Source organism: Siphateles boraxobius, unplaced genomic scaffold (assembly GCF_051911475.1).
Source record: "Siphateles boraxobius isolate OS27281-9 unplaced genomic scaffold, OSU_SipBor_1 77, whole genome shotgun sequence".
Lineage (NCBI taxonomy): Eukaryota > Metazoa > Chordata > Actinopteri > Cypriniformes > Leuciscidae > Siphateles > Siphateles boraxobius.
In genome coordinates, this window is record NW_027509205.1 from 18,171,624 (window position 1) to 18,188,854 (window position 17,231).

Below are 17,231 nucleotides of genomic sequence, written 5' to 3' on the forward strand. Positions count from 1 at the left end.
TATATATATATATATATATATTCAATCAGGAAATACATTTTTAAGTAAAATTATGATGCAGGATTGTGAAGAAATTTTTGAAATTCCACACTATTCATTGCAACAAAAAAAAAAATCTAAAATATAAGCATTTTTACTTGAGGTCTCGACTTTTGAACCCCACTTTGAAATTGAAGTTCTGAAGAGTTCTGAACAGATGTTCTTTCCTTTAATTTTTAAGCATGTTCCTCTTTTCTGTCTTCTCTATAGTGAATGAGATCATAAGGAAGGATCTGACAGGAGTGCATGGCAGGGGTCAGACATAGAGGAAACCCCTGATCGGGAAGCGAGCTGGACCCCCGGAGTGTATCGGTGTTCCCCTGCCTTTAGCGGGACACGTGAGAGCAGCAGCGATGCCTCGGCTCGGTCAAGTGTCACCTCTGACAAAAACTGGATCATGGACCGCATTTAACCAAACATCCATCTCAGTCAGCTCCAGGAACAGCAGCGTGTTGATGTGCAAATGGTATTGAATTTCCCTGCTATTATTTGACTTTTGAAAGTCGTCCAATGTTGATCTCATACGTCAAAGTTGTCAGAGACTTGAGCCTTCATAAACAGTTTGGATTGGACAGGTGGAGTTAAGTCAATTTTTTTTCCTTTTTGTGGGTTTTTTATTCCATAGCCTTTTCACTCACATAAATGAACTCACTCAGATTAGTGTATTTCAGGCAATAACCTCATCATCTGTGAGAATAAACCATTACTGTCCGTCATATTCCCCGAAACAAGTGGTTTGCATATAGGCCTACTTTTGAAGGGAAAGTGGATGAATTCATCACACCTCTGCAAATGTTAGATATATTTGTTTAAGAATAGTTGTTGTTTTTGTATTAGATGAAACACATGTACATCAGTCCAAATTTATATTTTTTTAAATGCTGTGTACTTAATATTTTAAATTACTATAAGTAAATGCACTGTTCATGAAGGGAATTCTTAAAAACAGCGTATGCACTTCTTGTCAGTGAATTATATTTACTTTTACGTTTTTCAGAAAAAATTGATCTGTTTGTAGTAATACAGCTAAGAAAACCAATGAAGTGCCATTTTCTTCTTCGTGATGCAAATTGAAAACTGAATATTGTGCCTTTGCCTGCGGTGCTGTAATACCTACAAAACAGAACCAGCAAACCAAAAATGAATGGAAATACATGTACCTTGTGTCAAGTCAGAGCCCATGATGCCCTGCACTACATTAAGGTTCTCAAAACATCTTCGTCCCATACTAAAACTGAATAGTTATAATATATTTTATTATTGCGTATTTATGTACTCCTGACCTTACCAGTTCCATCTGTTCTACTTAAGAATATACACTTGAATTGTTCAAGTTTTTTGTCTTATGTTAAAATTTAGGATGTATCTCTCTACAGATCTCATGGAGATTTTTTTTTAACAATAACAGCTTTGCTTTTATGATATGCATATACTGTATATGTTATGTGTGTGTGTGTTAATGTAGAACATTCAAAACATGGAAATATGTGTCTGTATTTATACTTACAGTAGATGCCCTCTGCATGTCTCTGTAACACATTTTCACATTCGTTTTCTGATATTGAATGCAAACTGACAAAAAGATGATTTTTTTTTTTCAAGCAACAAACAAATTCATTAATTAAGAAGCATCAGCTTCTGTTCAAAGGCTTCTTTTTGAAAATAATTTTGAAAGCAATCCAGCCCACTTTAAAAAAAATGCATTTATATGTCTTTACAATTTTGGCTGAATTATTAAGAGTATTAAGTTATATGTGTTTCTTTGGAACACATTATAAAACAAAAAATTATGCTATTCTCTCAAAGGAGCTGGGGTTTTTTCAGTGTATAGTGGGCACAACAAAACAACTATATTCAGAATGTAAACCTTTTCTTTTTACTGTAAATAGACTGCTTCAAAATTGTATAGACTATTTCTATAATTTTTATTTTTTAGAATCAGATTTTCAGTCAGAAGTGGAAGAGAAATATTTATATGAACTGAATCAGTTGTTCTCTTGCCATTTAATATCTTATAACCAAGGCTCTGGGAATATATGAACTGCCAAAGCTTTTGCTGCATATTGACGAATTGCATTTAATTTTTTTTAATATTAATATAAGATTTTCAATGGCGAAAGAGAATCCAATTATATTTTTTATTTCATTAGCTTGTCATGATCATATTCATGTTTTGGCTTAAGCATGTCTAACCTAATATGTTTAGACGTGTTCATGTTTGTTGAATAAAGGCTACAAGCTGAGGACATGAGCAATAAACGGAAAGCTTTAAAGAGTTTCTCTTTGCTTTTGAGTCTTTCTAAGACCTGTTGCATTTACTCACTGTGTGCTGCCTCATTTCCAAGTCACATCTTTGTATATTAAAATAAAGTCTATCTAAAACATATAGATATAATAAAAAATAATAAGTTTCTTAAATGCTAAAAATAACAAAGAATGCTCTCAGTAGTGGTGTTTTCGACTAAATCTTTTAAATAAACAAACCATTCTTGTTCACTGGTTCTCTGATGTTTCTCCCTTATGAAGCCAGTGAGCTCTATAGTTTTCGTAGTATTTGATTCCCGTTTGCTTTTTTGAGAACCAAATACTGTAATAACGGCCTATGAACATTCTTTTTAGGTTTTATTTTTTGCAACTATAAAATAACGTTCCCAGAACGTTGCATCAAAAATATCTTCATTTGTGTTTCGAAGATGAACTCACGTGTTTGGAAAGTCATGAGGGAGAGTAATTAATTAATGAAATAATTTTCATTTTTGGGTTAACTAACCCTTAAGCAATGTTAAAATCAGATAGGCTACTCCTTTTATTCAAGTCATATTGAAATTGGTGAATTGTAACATGTACGTATAAAACGTAATATAATCTAATTGTAAGTGCTTAAATTTTGTAATCTGATTACGTAATCCAGATTACATACCTGCACTGTTATAAACGCGCGCTATAATGGCCCTGTCCCAAATCGCAGCCTAAGCACTCGCGGTCTTTCTACGAGAACGCACTTTCGTGACGTAACGCTGACTTGTCGGGAAGAAATCTGCTGCGGAGTGCACTGCAGTTTATCGATCACAGCTTGGTTTTCTTAAATGTAATAGGAACTTAACAAAATAAACTTATGTTTGAAAATTTTTTTTTTTAAATAAATATATATATATATTATTTTTTTTAAAATAAATATATATATATATATATATATTATTATTTTAATTAAACAACTCCAACACACCTATATACTTATAGAATGCTGCATTAAACAATTTCGTAAAGGGAAAAAATAAATAAAAAAATCTACCCCAGAGATTCTAAGTGATCAAGGGCTTAGCACTTTCTGCCAGTAGTGGGCACCCATGCAACGTAAGCAATGACGTACATCCGAGTGAACCAGACAGAGGGAAGTTAGCGAGTGAAGGGCATGACAATTTTGGACTGGAACGCAGCCCGAAAGTGAAGTGTGCCATTTGAGACAGGGCCACGCCTGCTGCTTTAAATACACAAGCTCTGGATTCTGATTGGCTGTCAATGTCTTTTATTTTATTTTTCGTTTATTAATTGGGAAAAGTCGTTCTGAAAGTGATTCCAATGCTGCGTTCAGGGCAGGTTTTGAGCACGTAAATTACAACTTCAAACCACGACTCACAACTTTGTAGTGTTCCTGGCCAGTCACGCCAAACTACCTGAGCGCAATATATACTTATTTTTTCAGACACATAACATTGTAATACATAATTGTGTGTGTATTATTATCATTATTATATTATTATTAATTTGACTGAAACGTTATATTGTCCTAAAGTGTATTCTCACTGTGTACCGCCTGCAGAAACCCTGCATCTGTAGGGGCTGCCATTGTTGTTTTGTATGGTTTCGCGGGCTATGTGACATCAGAACTCGTAACTGGGAGTACATCGATCTAGTACGAGTTCACAGGTGGGAAGTCACGGGTTTGACTGCCGTTCCAGTGCACTTTCACGGGTATAAGGTTGCAAAAACACGGGTTACAGGTTGCCTGGAACGCGGCATAAGTCCAACGACATTGGTCCTCTGTGTTATCTTTTTAGTTGTGGTGTGGTCTCCACTATTCTTTTAAACGATTTTTTAAAACTTTACCTTTATTCCAGTAAAACGCGGAAAACAAAACAAGCGCTGGACGAAGTGGATTTACACCTACAGGTAGTCCATTTAAAAAAAAACAGGAAATATGATGGAGGCTCATCAGCACATGTACTAGACTCAAAGCTGCAGGTAATTTCCAATTATCAACACACTAAAACTGTATATAAAAACATAGTACCAAAAGTAGGCTACCATGGTAGAATCCTGGTATTATTCGAAGTATATTGCTTTTCTAAGCAATAAGACGATAATAATATGAAGATCTAAAGGAGATAATAGAGGCATTATCATAGAGATTTGAGGGGTCCATCCAACACCATAGCATAGAAACCTCCTCCTAGGCCATCATAACAACCGCTTAGCAACGCGCTAAACCCAACTCAAAACATTGCAAGCAACTGCATAACTACGCGGAGCCATAACTATCATGGCAGTGAGTTGCACAGGAGAACTACTAGTGTTATATTATTTTGTAGTGCATTGTAAAACATAATAACTGTATTTCATTATAATTGAAGATGTTTAAACTGAGATCTGTCAGCGTTCTTTCACGTCACATTTACAAGTGCCAAAACGGTGTTTATTGTTTGAATTTCGTAATAAAATTGACAGAATCTGAGAGCTGAGAATCTGTTTCATATCGATAGTAACCTGCTCTGTCTTGTCTGTCGGAGTCAGTGTCCTCTTTGCTTCACGATTTTTCTCTGCGTGAGAAAATGGATGTGTGGCGTGAGAGCGTCTAAAAAGTGACAAAATTGCGTCTCTCACAGTGAACTTGAGAGTTGGCAGCCCTGCAGATTCAGCTTGTAAATGTTTTCGGCCGGTGTGCTTCTGCTGCCGCGGTCTTGCTCATTTGCCATGTTGTTTGTGTATCTCTATCATGGCAAGCGATGAGCCCGGTCGGAACTACGGGAGCCCAGATGGGAGCGTCGGCGGTTGTTAAAGAGAAAACGTACTTGGTTACTAACGTAACCTCTGTTCTCTCTAGAGAGGGAACGAGTACTCCGTAATATCTTACGCTATGGGGAAAACCTCTTTTCCACGAGATATTGAAGCCAAAAATTATCCTTAATTTTGAATTAATGTAAAATGCTGTGCAGCAGCATGCAGATATAGGCAAGACGGCTTGCGCGCCTATTGGCTGCCATGCGGCAACAGCAGCAGCCTATCGAGAGTGGCCCTGCGTGACACGTATCCAATGGGGGCATTTCGCGCCCACTACGTCACGTCCCGCCAGAAAGGGCGTGGTCTCGCCCAATAAATATAGCTCGATTTGGCTGGTACACTGGTTTTCATCGCCGAAGCGAACCAGAGATGTGTATGCACGGCAAGATACGCAGTACTCGTTCCCTCTCTAGAGAGAACCGAGGTTACGTTAGTAACCGAGCACGTTCTCTTACGAGAGTATCTCTCGTACTGCGTAATATCTTACGCTATGGGGAACACAATGCAAAACGCCGTGCATACTGGGATCCGACACCAAAGTCCCAAGGGCAGTAGCCCGGGGCTCATATAGTGCATGATCACCATAGACTCACAGAGAGTCGGAGAAGACAGGCTGCAAGCATCATTCCCCACGAAATAGCATCCTACAGGAGCTAGATATGTTTACAATGTTTCACACAGACAGGGTGAACATGTTCAGCCTGAACTGGGCAATAGTACGGGTTATTCACCACCCATGGAGCTGTTTCATCGCTCAGTGAGCGATGCACAAGCAAAACTCAGCATCTGGGCCGGCACAGCGGGGCAGATAGCACTGAATTCTATACCGACAGAAGCTTGGCCTGTATAAAACCTTATAAATGTAGACGGCGAGGCCCAGCCCGCGGCCGCACAGATATCTTGCAGGGTAACCCCACTATACCACGCCCACGACGAGGCCACGCCTCTCGTGGAGTGCGCTCTGACACCCAAAGGACACTGCAGGCCCTTAGAAGTGTAAGCCAGTGCTATGGCATTGACTATCCATCTGGATAGGCTCTGTTTTGATGCGGCCAGTCCCTTGGAGCGTCCGCCAAACAAAACAAAGAGCTGCTCGGTCTGTCTGAAGACAGACGAGCGGGACACATAAGCTCTCAGTGCCCTGACAGGGCAAAGGAGACTCGCATCCTCCTCCTCATCATGAACCGAGAGTGCGCACAGGGAAATAACCTGGGCCCTGAACGGTGTGTTGAGGGATTTGGGCACGTACCCGTGCCTTGGTTTGAGTATGACTTTTGAGTCATTAGGCCCAAACTCCATACATGACGCGCTTACTGAAAGCGCTTGTAAGTCCCCTATGCGCTTCACTGAAGCGAGAGCCAAAAGAAACACCGTTTTGAAAGACAGATGCTTCACGTCTGACAAATGGATTGGCTGCGAACGGGGCACCTTTCATGGCTTCCAAAACCGTAGAAAGGTCCCACACCGGGACTGAAGGAGGTCTGGGAGGGTTCAGCCTCCGAGCTCCCTTGAGGAATTGCACGACTAGGTCGTTTTTCCCCAGTGACTGGCCAGACACAGGTTTTGTAAACGTTGCTATGGCCGCCACGTACACTTTGAGCGTGGATGGGGTCCTGCCCTTATCCAGCAGCTCATGGAGGAAGGAGAGTACTTCTGTGACCCCACAGTCTACGGGTGAAAAGCCCTGAGCTTGACACCAGGCAGAGAACACAGACCATTTCGAGGAATAGAGCCGTCTAGTAGACGGGGCCCTCGCCTGCAGGATCGTGTTTAACACTCCCTCCGGGAGGTTAGCGGGTACCCGTTGATGGCCCATGCATGAAGGGACCATAGTTGCGGGCGAAAATGCCAAATTGAGCCCTTGGCCTGAGAGAGTAGATCTTTCCTCAACGGTATTGGCCACGGGGCAGTGCTGGTCAGCCGCATCAGGACTGGGAACCAAGTCTGGTTTGTCCAGAGCGTAGCCACAAGCAGCACTGGGCATCCGTTTTCCCTGATTCGTTCCAGCTCTTGAGGCAGGAGCGAGACGGGGGGAAAAGCATAGAGGGGACAGCGGGGCCAGACGTGGGCCAGCGCGTCCTTGCTCTTGGAGAAATATTTTGGACAGTGAGCGTTCTCGTGGGACGCGAACAGGTCCACCTGCGCTCTGCTGAATGTCTCCCACAGCAGTTGGATCGTCTGCGGGTGCAGCGACCATTCCCCTGCTGGGACATTGTCTCTGGACAGTCTGTCTGGTCCAAGATTCAGGTAACCAGGCACATGCGCCGCTTTCAGTGAAAGCAGGTTGTGCTGAGCCCAGACCAGGAGGCGTTCTGTTAGCCTGTAAAGGTTTCGGGACTTGATGCCGCCCTGGCGATTTCTGTATGCCACCACTGACATGTTGTCCGACCGGACCAAAACGTGGTGACCCTCTAACTGGGGACAGAAGCACCGTAGCGCGTTGTCGACTGCCATCTTCTCCAGACAGTTTATGTGTAGGAGCTTTTCCCGTTCTGACCACTGTCCAAAGAACGGTCTGCCCTCGAGCAGCGCTTCCCATCCCGAGGTGGAGGCGTCCCTGGACACCACCTTCACACTCGAGGGAGTCCCCAGACTCACACCTAACTGATACCAGCCGGTTAACTTCCAAGGTTCCAAAGCTGAAACGCATTTCAGATCGACCCGGAGGCGAAACCGACCAGCGGTCCATGCCCTGGGCGGAACTCGTGCTTTCAGCCACAGCTGCAGTGGGCGCATGCGAAGCAGACCCAGCTGGAGCACTGAAGATGCTGAGGCCATGAGGCCAAGCATTTTCTGAAACCTTTTGAGCTGGACTATCGAGCCGGGGCGGAAGGATTTCACGGCGTGCTGAATGTCCAGTTCGCGCTCTGGCGACAGAAGCGCTGTCATGGACAGCGAGTCCAGCACTGTTCCCAGAAAAGAAATTTTATGGCTGGGAGACAGCGAGCTCTTCGCCCAATTGACTGTGAGACCCAGATTCTCGAGATGCTCGAGTAATGTGGCCCTGTGTTCTATGAGCTCTGATTGTGATCGAGCTAGAATCAGCCAATCATCCAAGTCGTTCAAAATTCGCATGCCCTGGAGTCTCAGGGGTGCAAGAGCCGCGTCCATGCACTTCGTAAATGTACGGGGTGCCAGGGACAGGCCGAACGGCAGGACTTTGTATTGGTATGCCTGGCCGTCGAAGGCGAATCTCAAGAATCTCCTGTGACGTGACGCTATTTGTATTTGAAAATAGGCGTCTTTCAGATCCATTGACATAAACCAGTCCTCCTGGCGAACTTGCGCAAGGATTTTCCTGGTTGTAATCATTCTGAAATGGCGCTTCGTGAGCGCTTTGTTCAGCTGTCGCAGATCTAGAATGGGTCTGAGACCCCTGTCTCTTTTCGGTACCAGAAAATACCTACTGTATAGCCCCCTTTCGCTCTGAGCCTGAGATAAAGGTTCTATAGCCCCTTTGCTCAGTAGTTTCGCTATCTCGGCTCGAAGTAGATGAGATACTTCGTTTTTTACCGAGAAAGGTAGGGTTTACCCTTTGAAAAGGGTATCCTTTGTCTTTCGCACCGTACCCTGGCCGAGAGGGGGGCGCCCCAGGACCTCGCGACTTCTTCGTGAAGCTCAGGGAGAAAAGGCGCTTCTTGAGGAAGCATCCGCCCAGTCGGTTGCGCGCAGGCTTTGCGGGCGCCTCCCAGTTGAGGCAGAGGTTGTCGACGGCTTGAGAGAGCAGACGCATCGGCTCCGATTCAATGCCGGCTCGTTTCCCAGAAGGCTCGCGGATAGCAGAGGGGAGGTCCACAGAGCTCGCCCAATCCTCATTATCCGATGCCAGGATAGAACAGGCCTCGGCTGTTTCGTCAACCTCAATGGCGGAAGCGGCAGCGGACGTTGGGGAGGGACTCAAGCGATGCCGGCGAAGCTGGCGGGCGAACCGGCGAGCTTTGGCGGGCAGGAGAAGGCTCAGGGCCGCGCTGGGCACGGCGCTTCTTACGGCGCAGCGCTACAGCGGGTTGAAATGCTGGCTCTGAGAATGATGCCAGGCGAGTCCTCAGAGTCACCATCGGCAGTAGCTCACAGTGAGGGCATCCGCCGTCGACGAGAGCGAGAGCCGCATGATCCTCACCCAGGCAGGAAACGCAGATGACATGGCGATCCTCTTCACTGAGCGTGGCTCGGCACGAGCCGCAGGATTTTATGCATCTTGAAAAAGACGCAGCTCTTTTATGAGAGAGGGAGAGACAGTGAAAAAATGTGTGTCGCAGCGGCGAACACACACACACACTTGAAAAGGATATGACGCCGGAAAGCGTAGCAGGTACGGCGGCTTAAGGCGGTGATGCCAGCGACTTCAGACTCAAAGGCTCGTCCCGCTTTGTGCTTTTTCTCAGACGGTGTGGCTTCTCACTCTGGATCCAGCGATGCGTGATGCTTCGCTGAAGAGATGAAAATCAGTGTACCAGCCTAATCGAGCTATATTTATAGAGCGAGACCACGCCCTTTCTGGCGGGACGTGACGAAGTGTGCGCGAAATGCCCCCATTGAATATGTGTCACGCAGGGCCACTCAGCAGGGGCTGCTGCTGTTGCCGCAGGGCAGCCAATAGGTGCGCAAGCCGTCTTGCCTATGTCCCGTAGTGGGGACGCCATGCAAAACGCCGCACTGAGTAACTGGCTGCCACTGCAACTCAGGACCCCTGAGCATACAGAACAAGCCATAACCGCATAATTATGTATAAATAGACCAGAAACCGTCAGGTCTAAAATAGTATACATCAGTTAGAAATAACCCAATATACTACACCAATGAACCCAGACACTGTCGGGGTTATTAGTAGGGAGAGCCGGGACGATTGAAACGCGGAACGGATGAAACATTGAGATTTCCTTGAAAACCACTCACGTTATGTACGTCAAATTTCGTCAGCACGTACAGCACGCAATGCCTATCAGACCCGCGAAAACATTTCTTCTTTACGTCTTGCCGTTTTAAAGTTAGAGCCGGAAAGCTGTTTTTGAGTGTGGTTAGTGAAATCTTTTGTGCGGTACTTTTTAAATACAACTGACAAGTTGTATTTATTGTTTCATGTGCCATTGTAATAATAATATGGCAGGTGTATTAGTACTGCATCACACCCTTAAGTGTATAATATCAGAGTTTTTTGGTTTACGGACAAAACAGGTTTAAATGGCTGGAGGCGCTGTCGGGACGGTTGAAACAGCGACTCGTGCCAGTTAAACCTGGTCATAGGAAAACACTCAATATGACTAAATCACTCAATATGACTCAAGGAATAAATGTAAGAATTAATTGTAAACGGATTTGTCTGTCTTCTTCAAAATAGCCTATTAGAAAGATTACGCAAAATGCACAAAGGCTTATCGCCGATTGTATATTGGGCGACAGAACAAAAATGTTAATATGAACTTTAAAATGAAAATAAATGACAAAATATGTTTGTAACAATATGTACATAAGTTACTTGTCAGGTAGATGAAATTAGATGAATAGTTACCGTTTAAACTGTTATGTTTCATCCGTCCCACCCCTGTGTTTCAATCGTCCCGCTGTGGAGGGACGATTGAAACAAAAGCCAACTCCCGTTCAAAGTAAATTTTTACTTAAATCATTCTATGTTTCTACCGAATAAATCATGATACTAAGAGAACACATATGTGAGTTGTTGATCACACACACAAAAAAAAATCTATCTGTAACCTTATCTTAGAAAACGACGTTTATCTGAAAAGTGTTTCAACCGTCCCGGCTCTCCCCTATATGAACATATAACCAGTCAAGTGGGTTTATATATGAAATTATAACCAGCCAAAGCGGGTTTATATATGTATGGAATATAACCAGCCAAAGTGGGTTTTATATATGTATGGAATATAACTGGCAAACCGGGTTTTATATATGTCATATAACCGGCCAAAAGCTGGTTTTATATATGTCAGATAACCGTCCAAAAGCAGGTTTTATATATGTAAATATAACCAGCAACAGCGGGTTTATGCATGAAACACAACCGGCCAGCAGCGGGTTTTACATATATATGTGAATGTGATTGTGCACAGTAATATATGACAAGACCGGCCACCGACAGGTCTTAAACATACCGAAAGCACCTTCGCCTGCAGGGAAGGCAATTCCATATTATAAAAACTCATAAATGTGGAAGGCGAGGACCAGCCGGCCGCATCACAAATATCACTAATGGGAATGCCAGATGACCAAGCCCATGAAGAGGCCATATGGGCCTTGATGCCTTTAGGGCAAACTTGACTCGCTGCGGTATAAGCCATAAAAAATGCAATCCACTATCCATCTAGACAGTCTTTGCTTAGTGACTGGATCCCCCTTGGATCTACCACCAAAGCAGACAGAAAGCTGTTCTGATTGTCTAAAAGACGCAGAACGCTCCAGATAGATTATCAGCGCTCTGACAGGGCAGAGAAGATTAACCTTCCCATCCTCTGCAGAAGGAGGGAGGGCTGATAACGTCACCACCTGTGCTCTGAACGGTGTTGAGAGCACTTTAGGAACGTAACCATGTCTGGGCTTGAGGATGACTCTGGAGTCATCTGGACCCAACTCCAAACATGCAGGGCTCACTGAGAGCGCCTGCAGATCTCCCACTCGCTTGATAGATACCAACGCCATAAGGAGAGTGGTCTTCAGTGAGAGGGGTTTTAGATCAACCGATTTGGCGGTTCGAAAGGCGGACATTTCAGTGCCCCCAGGACCGTGGAGAGGTCCCAAGACGGCACAATTGGAGGTCTGGAGGGATTCATTCTCCTAGCACCTTTAAGGAATCTCACGGCCAGGTCGTTTCTTCCCAGTGACTGGCCAGCCACCAGAGCATGATGTGCTGCTATGGCTGCCACATAAACTTTGAGCGTGGACAGGGAGCGACCCGCATCCAGCAGCTGCTGTAAGAATGAGAGAACCACAGATATCTCACATGACTCTGGGGCATCCTGATTTTTCAAACACCACCTGGAAAAACCTGACCATTTTGAAGCATAAAGGCGCAGAGTCGACGGGGCCCTGGCATCAGATATACTGCTTAAGACCTTCTCAGGAAGGTCTTTGGGTACCCGTTGAGGGGCCAAACATGGAGGGCCCATAAATCGGGTCTCGGATGCCACAATGTCCCGTTCGCCTGTGTGAGGAGGTCCTTCCTCAATGGGACAGGCCATGGGATTGTGTCCGATAACTGAACCAGTTCCGGGAACCACGGTCTGGTTTTCCAGAGAGGGGCCACCAGAAGGACTGGGCACCCGCTCTCTCTGACCCGTTTGATGACTTGTGGAATCATCGAGATGGGGGGAAAGGCATAAAGGGGACGGTTGTGCCAGACATGGGCCAGCGCGTCCCTGTCCTTCTAGAAGAAAAATTTGCAGTGGGTGTTGATTCTCGAGGCGAACAGGTCGACTTCGGCCTCGCCAAACACCTTCCATATCAGACTGACCGTCTGTGGGTTCAGGGACCACTCGCCGAGGGGAGTGTTGCCCCGTGAAAGCATATCCGCGCACACATTCTGGACGCCCGGTATATGCGCTGCTCTCAGAGAGCTCAGGTTGGTTTGTACCCCTAAGAGGAGGTCTCTCGCCATCGCATGCAGGTTTCCTGACCTGATACCCCCCTTGCCATTTATGTAGGCCACCACTGACATATTGTCTGTGCGGACTAAAACGTGGTGACCTCTGAGGTTCGACAGAAATGCCTTCAGGGCCAATCCAACTGCTTTCATCTCCAGATAGTTGATATGTAAGCTCTGCTCCGTGCTCGACCAGAGGCCGGATGCAGGCATGCCCTCGTGCAGCGCTCCCGAACCCAGGTTGGATGCATCTGTAAGAACCACTTTCCTCTTTGAAATTGTTTCCATTGTCACCCCCTCGTGGTACAAGTTCTGAGCCCGCCAGGGAATCAGGGTTCTTAAACAACCGTGATTTACCATAACGCGCAAGTTGCCTGACTACCATGCGTGAGTTGGCACACGACGTTTCAGCCAATGCTGCAGTGGGCGCATGCGCAGTAATCCCAAGCGGAGTACTGGCGATGCTGCTGCCATGAGACCAAGCAGTTTCTGAAATTTCTTCAGTGGCTCGCACTGAGAGCGCGCGCTCTGGTGTGAGTCGCGCTGCCATAGCTCTCGAGTCTAAAAGTGTGCCCAGAAAGATCACGCTCTGGCTGGGGGTTAGTTTGCTTTTTGAAACATTGATTGTGAAACCCAGGCATTTTAGATGGCCGAGAATCAAATCCCTGTGAGCTAATAGCTCGATTCTCGACTGTGCCAGCACCAGCCAGTCGTCGAGATAATTTAACACACGCACTCCCTGATGTCTCAGAGGAGAAAGCGCTGCATCCACACACTTCGTGAATGTACGGGGTGCCAACGATAGACCGAACGGCAGAACGGTGTATTGATAAGCCTGGCCCTCGAAGGCGAATCTCAAGAATGGCCTGTGACGAGGATTTATTTGAATGTGAAAGTAAGCGTCTTTCAGATCCATTGTGACAAACCAATCCCCCTTGCACACTTGCGCGAGGATATGTTTCATAGTTAACACTTTGAACGGCCGTCTCATGAGAGCTTTGTTCAAATGTCTCAAATCTAGAATGGGTCTGAGACCGCCATCTTTTTTCGGAATCAGAAAATAGCGGCTGTAAAAACCCATATGTTTTAGCGCGGGGGGGACTAATTCTATCGCCCCTTTTGCTAATAGATTCTGTACTTCGGTGTGAAGCACGTGGCCCACGTTGCTTCTCACCGAAGTCTCGCGAACCGCATGAAATTTTTGGGGTCTGCGAGCGAATTGGAGCGAGTAAGCTCGCTTTATAGTGTTTATGACCCAACTCGACACACCGGGGATAGCTTGCCAGGCTAGAACCCGCGTGGCTAGGGCTTGACACACCGATTGGGGCTGGTGGCCTTATGTAGGGGGACCTGATACCCTTAGCCTTATTGGACTGACTGTACAAGCATTTGCGTGTGGGGAAGTCAGTGTTACAACAGGGGAGGGGCCGCCTAGTGAAGGGGAACCGTGACCCCCCGTGTTGTGTTTGTGAAACATACTCTTTTTTTGCTTTATATGGGTCGCCGTGAAAACGACGTTTGTTTTGCCCACTCTCTTTCCCCTGCATGCTAGGACGACTTTGGTGGCGCTGTGTGGGGCGCGGCGCTTGGTCTGGGGCCTTGGCGTCGGTGAAGCGGGAAGCGCTTGGTTGCTCTCGGCTGGCGCTGCGCATCAGCCGCAGGGCGGGGCTGAGAGGCCTGTTTCGCGGGCTTTGTAGGCCGAGGCGTCAACGTGGCTGGCTTGTGAGAACAGTGTTTAGGCAGGAAGTGACGCGTGGCCTGGGACGCTTTCTGTGCCTCGGTGTATCTCTCCGAGAACCCCTTCACCGCTGGGCCGAAGAGGCCGGTGCTGGATACTGGGGCGTCGAGGAACTTCGTTCTCTCCGGGTCCTTAATGTCAGTGAGGGTAAGCCAGAGGTTGCGCTCGAGCACGACCAAACTCGCCATATTCTTCCCGATATCCTGGGCTGTGGCCTTGGTAGCTCTCAAGGCCAGGTCCGTGGAGCTTCGAAGGTCCCAAAAGGCCTCAGAGTCCGGGCCAGCCTCGTCCATAGACCGGAGGAGTTTGGCCTGGTAAACCTGCAGCACGGCCATCGTGTGCAGGGCCGATGCAGCCTGACCAGAGGCGGAATACGCGCGTCCAGCGAGGGCTGAAGTGCTACGGCACGGCTTGTTGGGATGAACAGCTCTAGTTCGCCAGCTAGCAGCTGTGTTCGGGCAGAGATGAGCGGCCAACGCCCTTTCGAGGGGCGGCAACGACTCATAGCCTTTTTCCGCTGGTCCGTCCACGGAGGAGAGCGTCGCGAAAACTGCGGGGCCTCGTGTAGAATAAGGAGTGCGCCAGGCCTTGGTAAGCTCCTCGTGTACTTCGGGAAAAAGCCCTGATCTCCCTCGAACAGGACCGGAGATGAACGAGCTGGAGAGAGTGAGGCACGCGGGGACGTGGCCGGCGTGCGTTCACTAACATCCATGCTCTCCGGTTGCCGTTGGCTGCGGCGCTTCTCCTTCCTCGGCTGATGTAGGGCCGGAGAAGGAAGCGTGGGAGAGGCGGCGTCGCCGTCACGGGAGAGGGCTAGCCGAGTTCGCAGCACGGAGATAGGCATGCTCTCGCAGGCCGCACATCCGCCGGCAGACAGTGCATTCTCCGCATGGTGAAGTCCCAGGCATGGAATGCAGCTAGCGTGTTCGTCCGCCTCGTGCAGCTTGCATCTGCATGTGGCGCAGGTCTTGACACGAGGCATTTGAAACAACGCTCGTACAGATAAAACACACAGAATACAATGAGTAATGAAAAGGATATCGCCAGATAGCCTCAGGAGAGACGGCGTCAGGAGAAACACGGTGAAATGTGTCGTCTGCTGAACTGTAGCTCGCTCAGGCTGAAGGCTTGTTCGACGGCGAAGGCTCAATAAATGGTCAGAGACGTGAAGTTTGTCGCTGAAGGAGTAAAATCTGCAATAATGGCGAATTCGGGGACTATTATAGACTGAGGTCACGCCCCCTTGGCGGGCTAGCCCATTTGACCATTTATTGAGCCTTCGCCGTGGAACAAGCCTTCAGCCTGAGGTGCCCGAGCCATTGGATGTGCAGTTGCCGCAGCGCAGCCTGTGAGCGAGCCAGACGCTCGTGTTCTAGGTGTGCAGCTGCAAATGCGCTTTACATAAAGGCTTCAGTAAATCGAGGAAAAGGAGTTTCCCCACTGCGTATAGCTACGCAATACGAAGTGACCGTTCGAAAGGGAACAGAGATGTGTGAGATCGAGATGAACTGATGTCAGCTTTTTAGGAATTATTAAGGGCACTTTGCACGCATTCAGTCACGCCAAACCATGCACGCAGTAGCCTGCTTGCTTTTATGTTAAATTAACAGTGGTTTGTGTGTTAATGCTTTAGTAACAAATAATTTGTCAGGAGCATTTATGCTGATGTGTATGGTGGCGACACGTAGGCTAACTTGAAACTATTTGGAGGTACAGAAAAAAAGTATTTTTGCGGGCGAGAGAAAGTAAAGTAGTTGCAGGGCTCAGTCATTCATTTCGGTCTTTTGTCACGCTCTCCCGCCACACATTGTATTTCTCTCGCTGAAAAACTATTTATAATATGTAACATCTCTGGCCTCGGCAGGAATCAAGCGCCACTCGAGGAAGTTCATGCAGTCCTGTCCTCATATAGGCAAATAAACAGCTTGAGCGTCACACTTCAGCGCGTGTGTGTGTGACTGCACCATTCATTCACACAGAACACGTGGGATATTTAGTATTATTGCGGCATTTGCGGGGTATAGTATTATTACAAAACAATGGTAGGGGAAACACTTATTTGCAACTTGTGAAGCTTGTGAACATATTAGCAACACAGGTAGTAATGACAGCGTTCGGTTTTAAGTGTCACTCCGTCACCCTTAGCAGGCACGCCGTAGCCTAATGGCGGCAGGTAAGATGGCGGCACCCATAGAGTTCGCGGCGGATTTGTGTAAATCAAAGGCACCTTTTACCCTGGTGTGCCTTTACCCCTGTTGTTACCCTATACTGTATATGGGGCGGTTGAGTGTCATGGCACGTGCTCCTTTATGAAACACCTGTTCTCTTTATGTCTCCAAATTGCTCCAAATTAAAGCAGTTAATCATCGATAGGCTTAGTTACCTTGATACAGCAGATGCTTGCTGCCGTTATTTTGGTCATTAAATCTGAGCAGAAATGAACAGAACTTTGCGCTTTTGATGGCATCGGCCTATGTGAACCTTTGTGACTTCACAGCTCTTTGCCTCTCAGACAAAAAAGCATCTTGTAGCGTTTCCTCGATTGCTAGGCAACAGCTTGTTTGGGCCCCAACTGGGGGATGGTGTGAATGAACCCAGTGTTCAGGAAGTCCCTTGGTATGACTTCACTAGCTTTGAGCAAAATAAATAAATAAAGCAGCACGTGGGTTGCGATAGAACACAGACATATTTCCCCCCATTGCAGATATGCTGTGAGTCATATGCCCTTTATCTCGGATTAGATAATCAAATCACATCTCATGCACAATAACCATGAAGGGCCAGAGAACAAGAAACGTG

At 46.7% G+C, this 17,231-nt stretch overlaps 1 protein-coding gene across 2 annotated transcripts in view; it reads left to right on the forward strand.

Moving 5' to 3' along the window:
- The window catches only part of nfatc2a (nuclear factor of activated T cells 2a), a 40,369-nt gene extending 38,052 nt beyond the window's left edge, over positions 1 to 2,317 (forward strand). For both annotated transcript variants that reach the window (XM_077218866.1, XM_077218865.1), the window contains exon 10: positions 250 to 2,317. In XM_077218866.1, coding sequence (XP_077074981.1) covers positions 250 to 305 — 56 coding nt within the window. In that variant the 3' untranslated portion in view covers positions 306 to 2,317. The remainder of the gene's footprint in view (positions 1 to 249) is intronic.
- Positions 2,318 to 17,231: the final 14,914 nt, after the last annotated feature.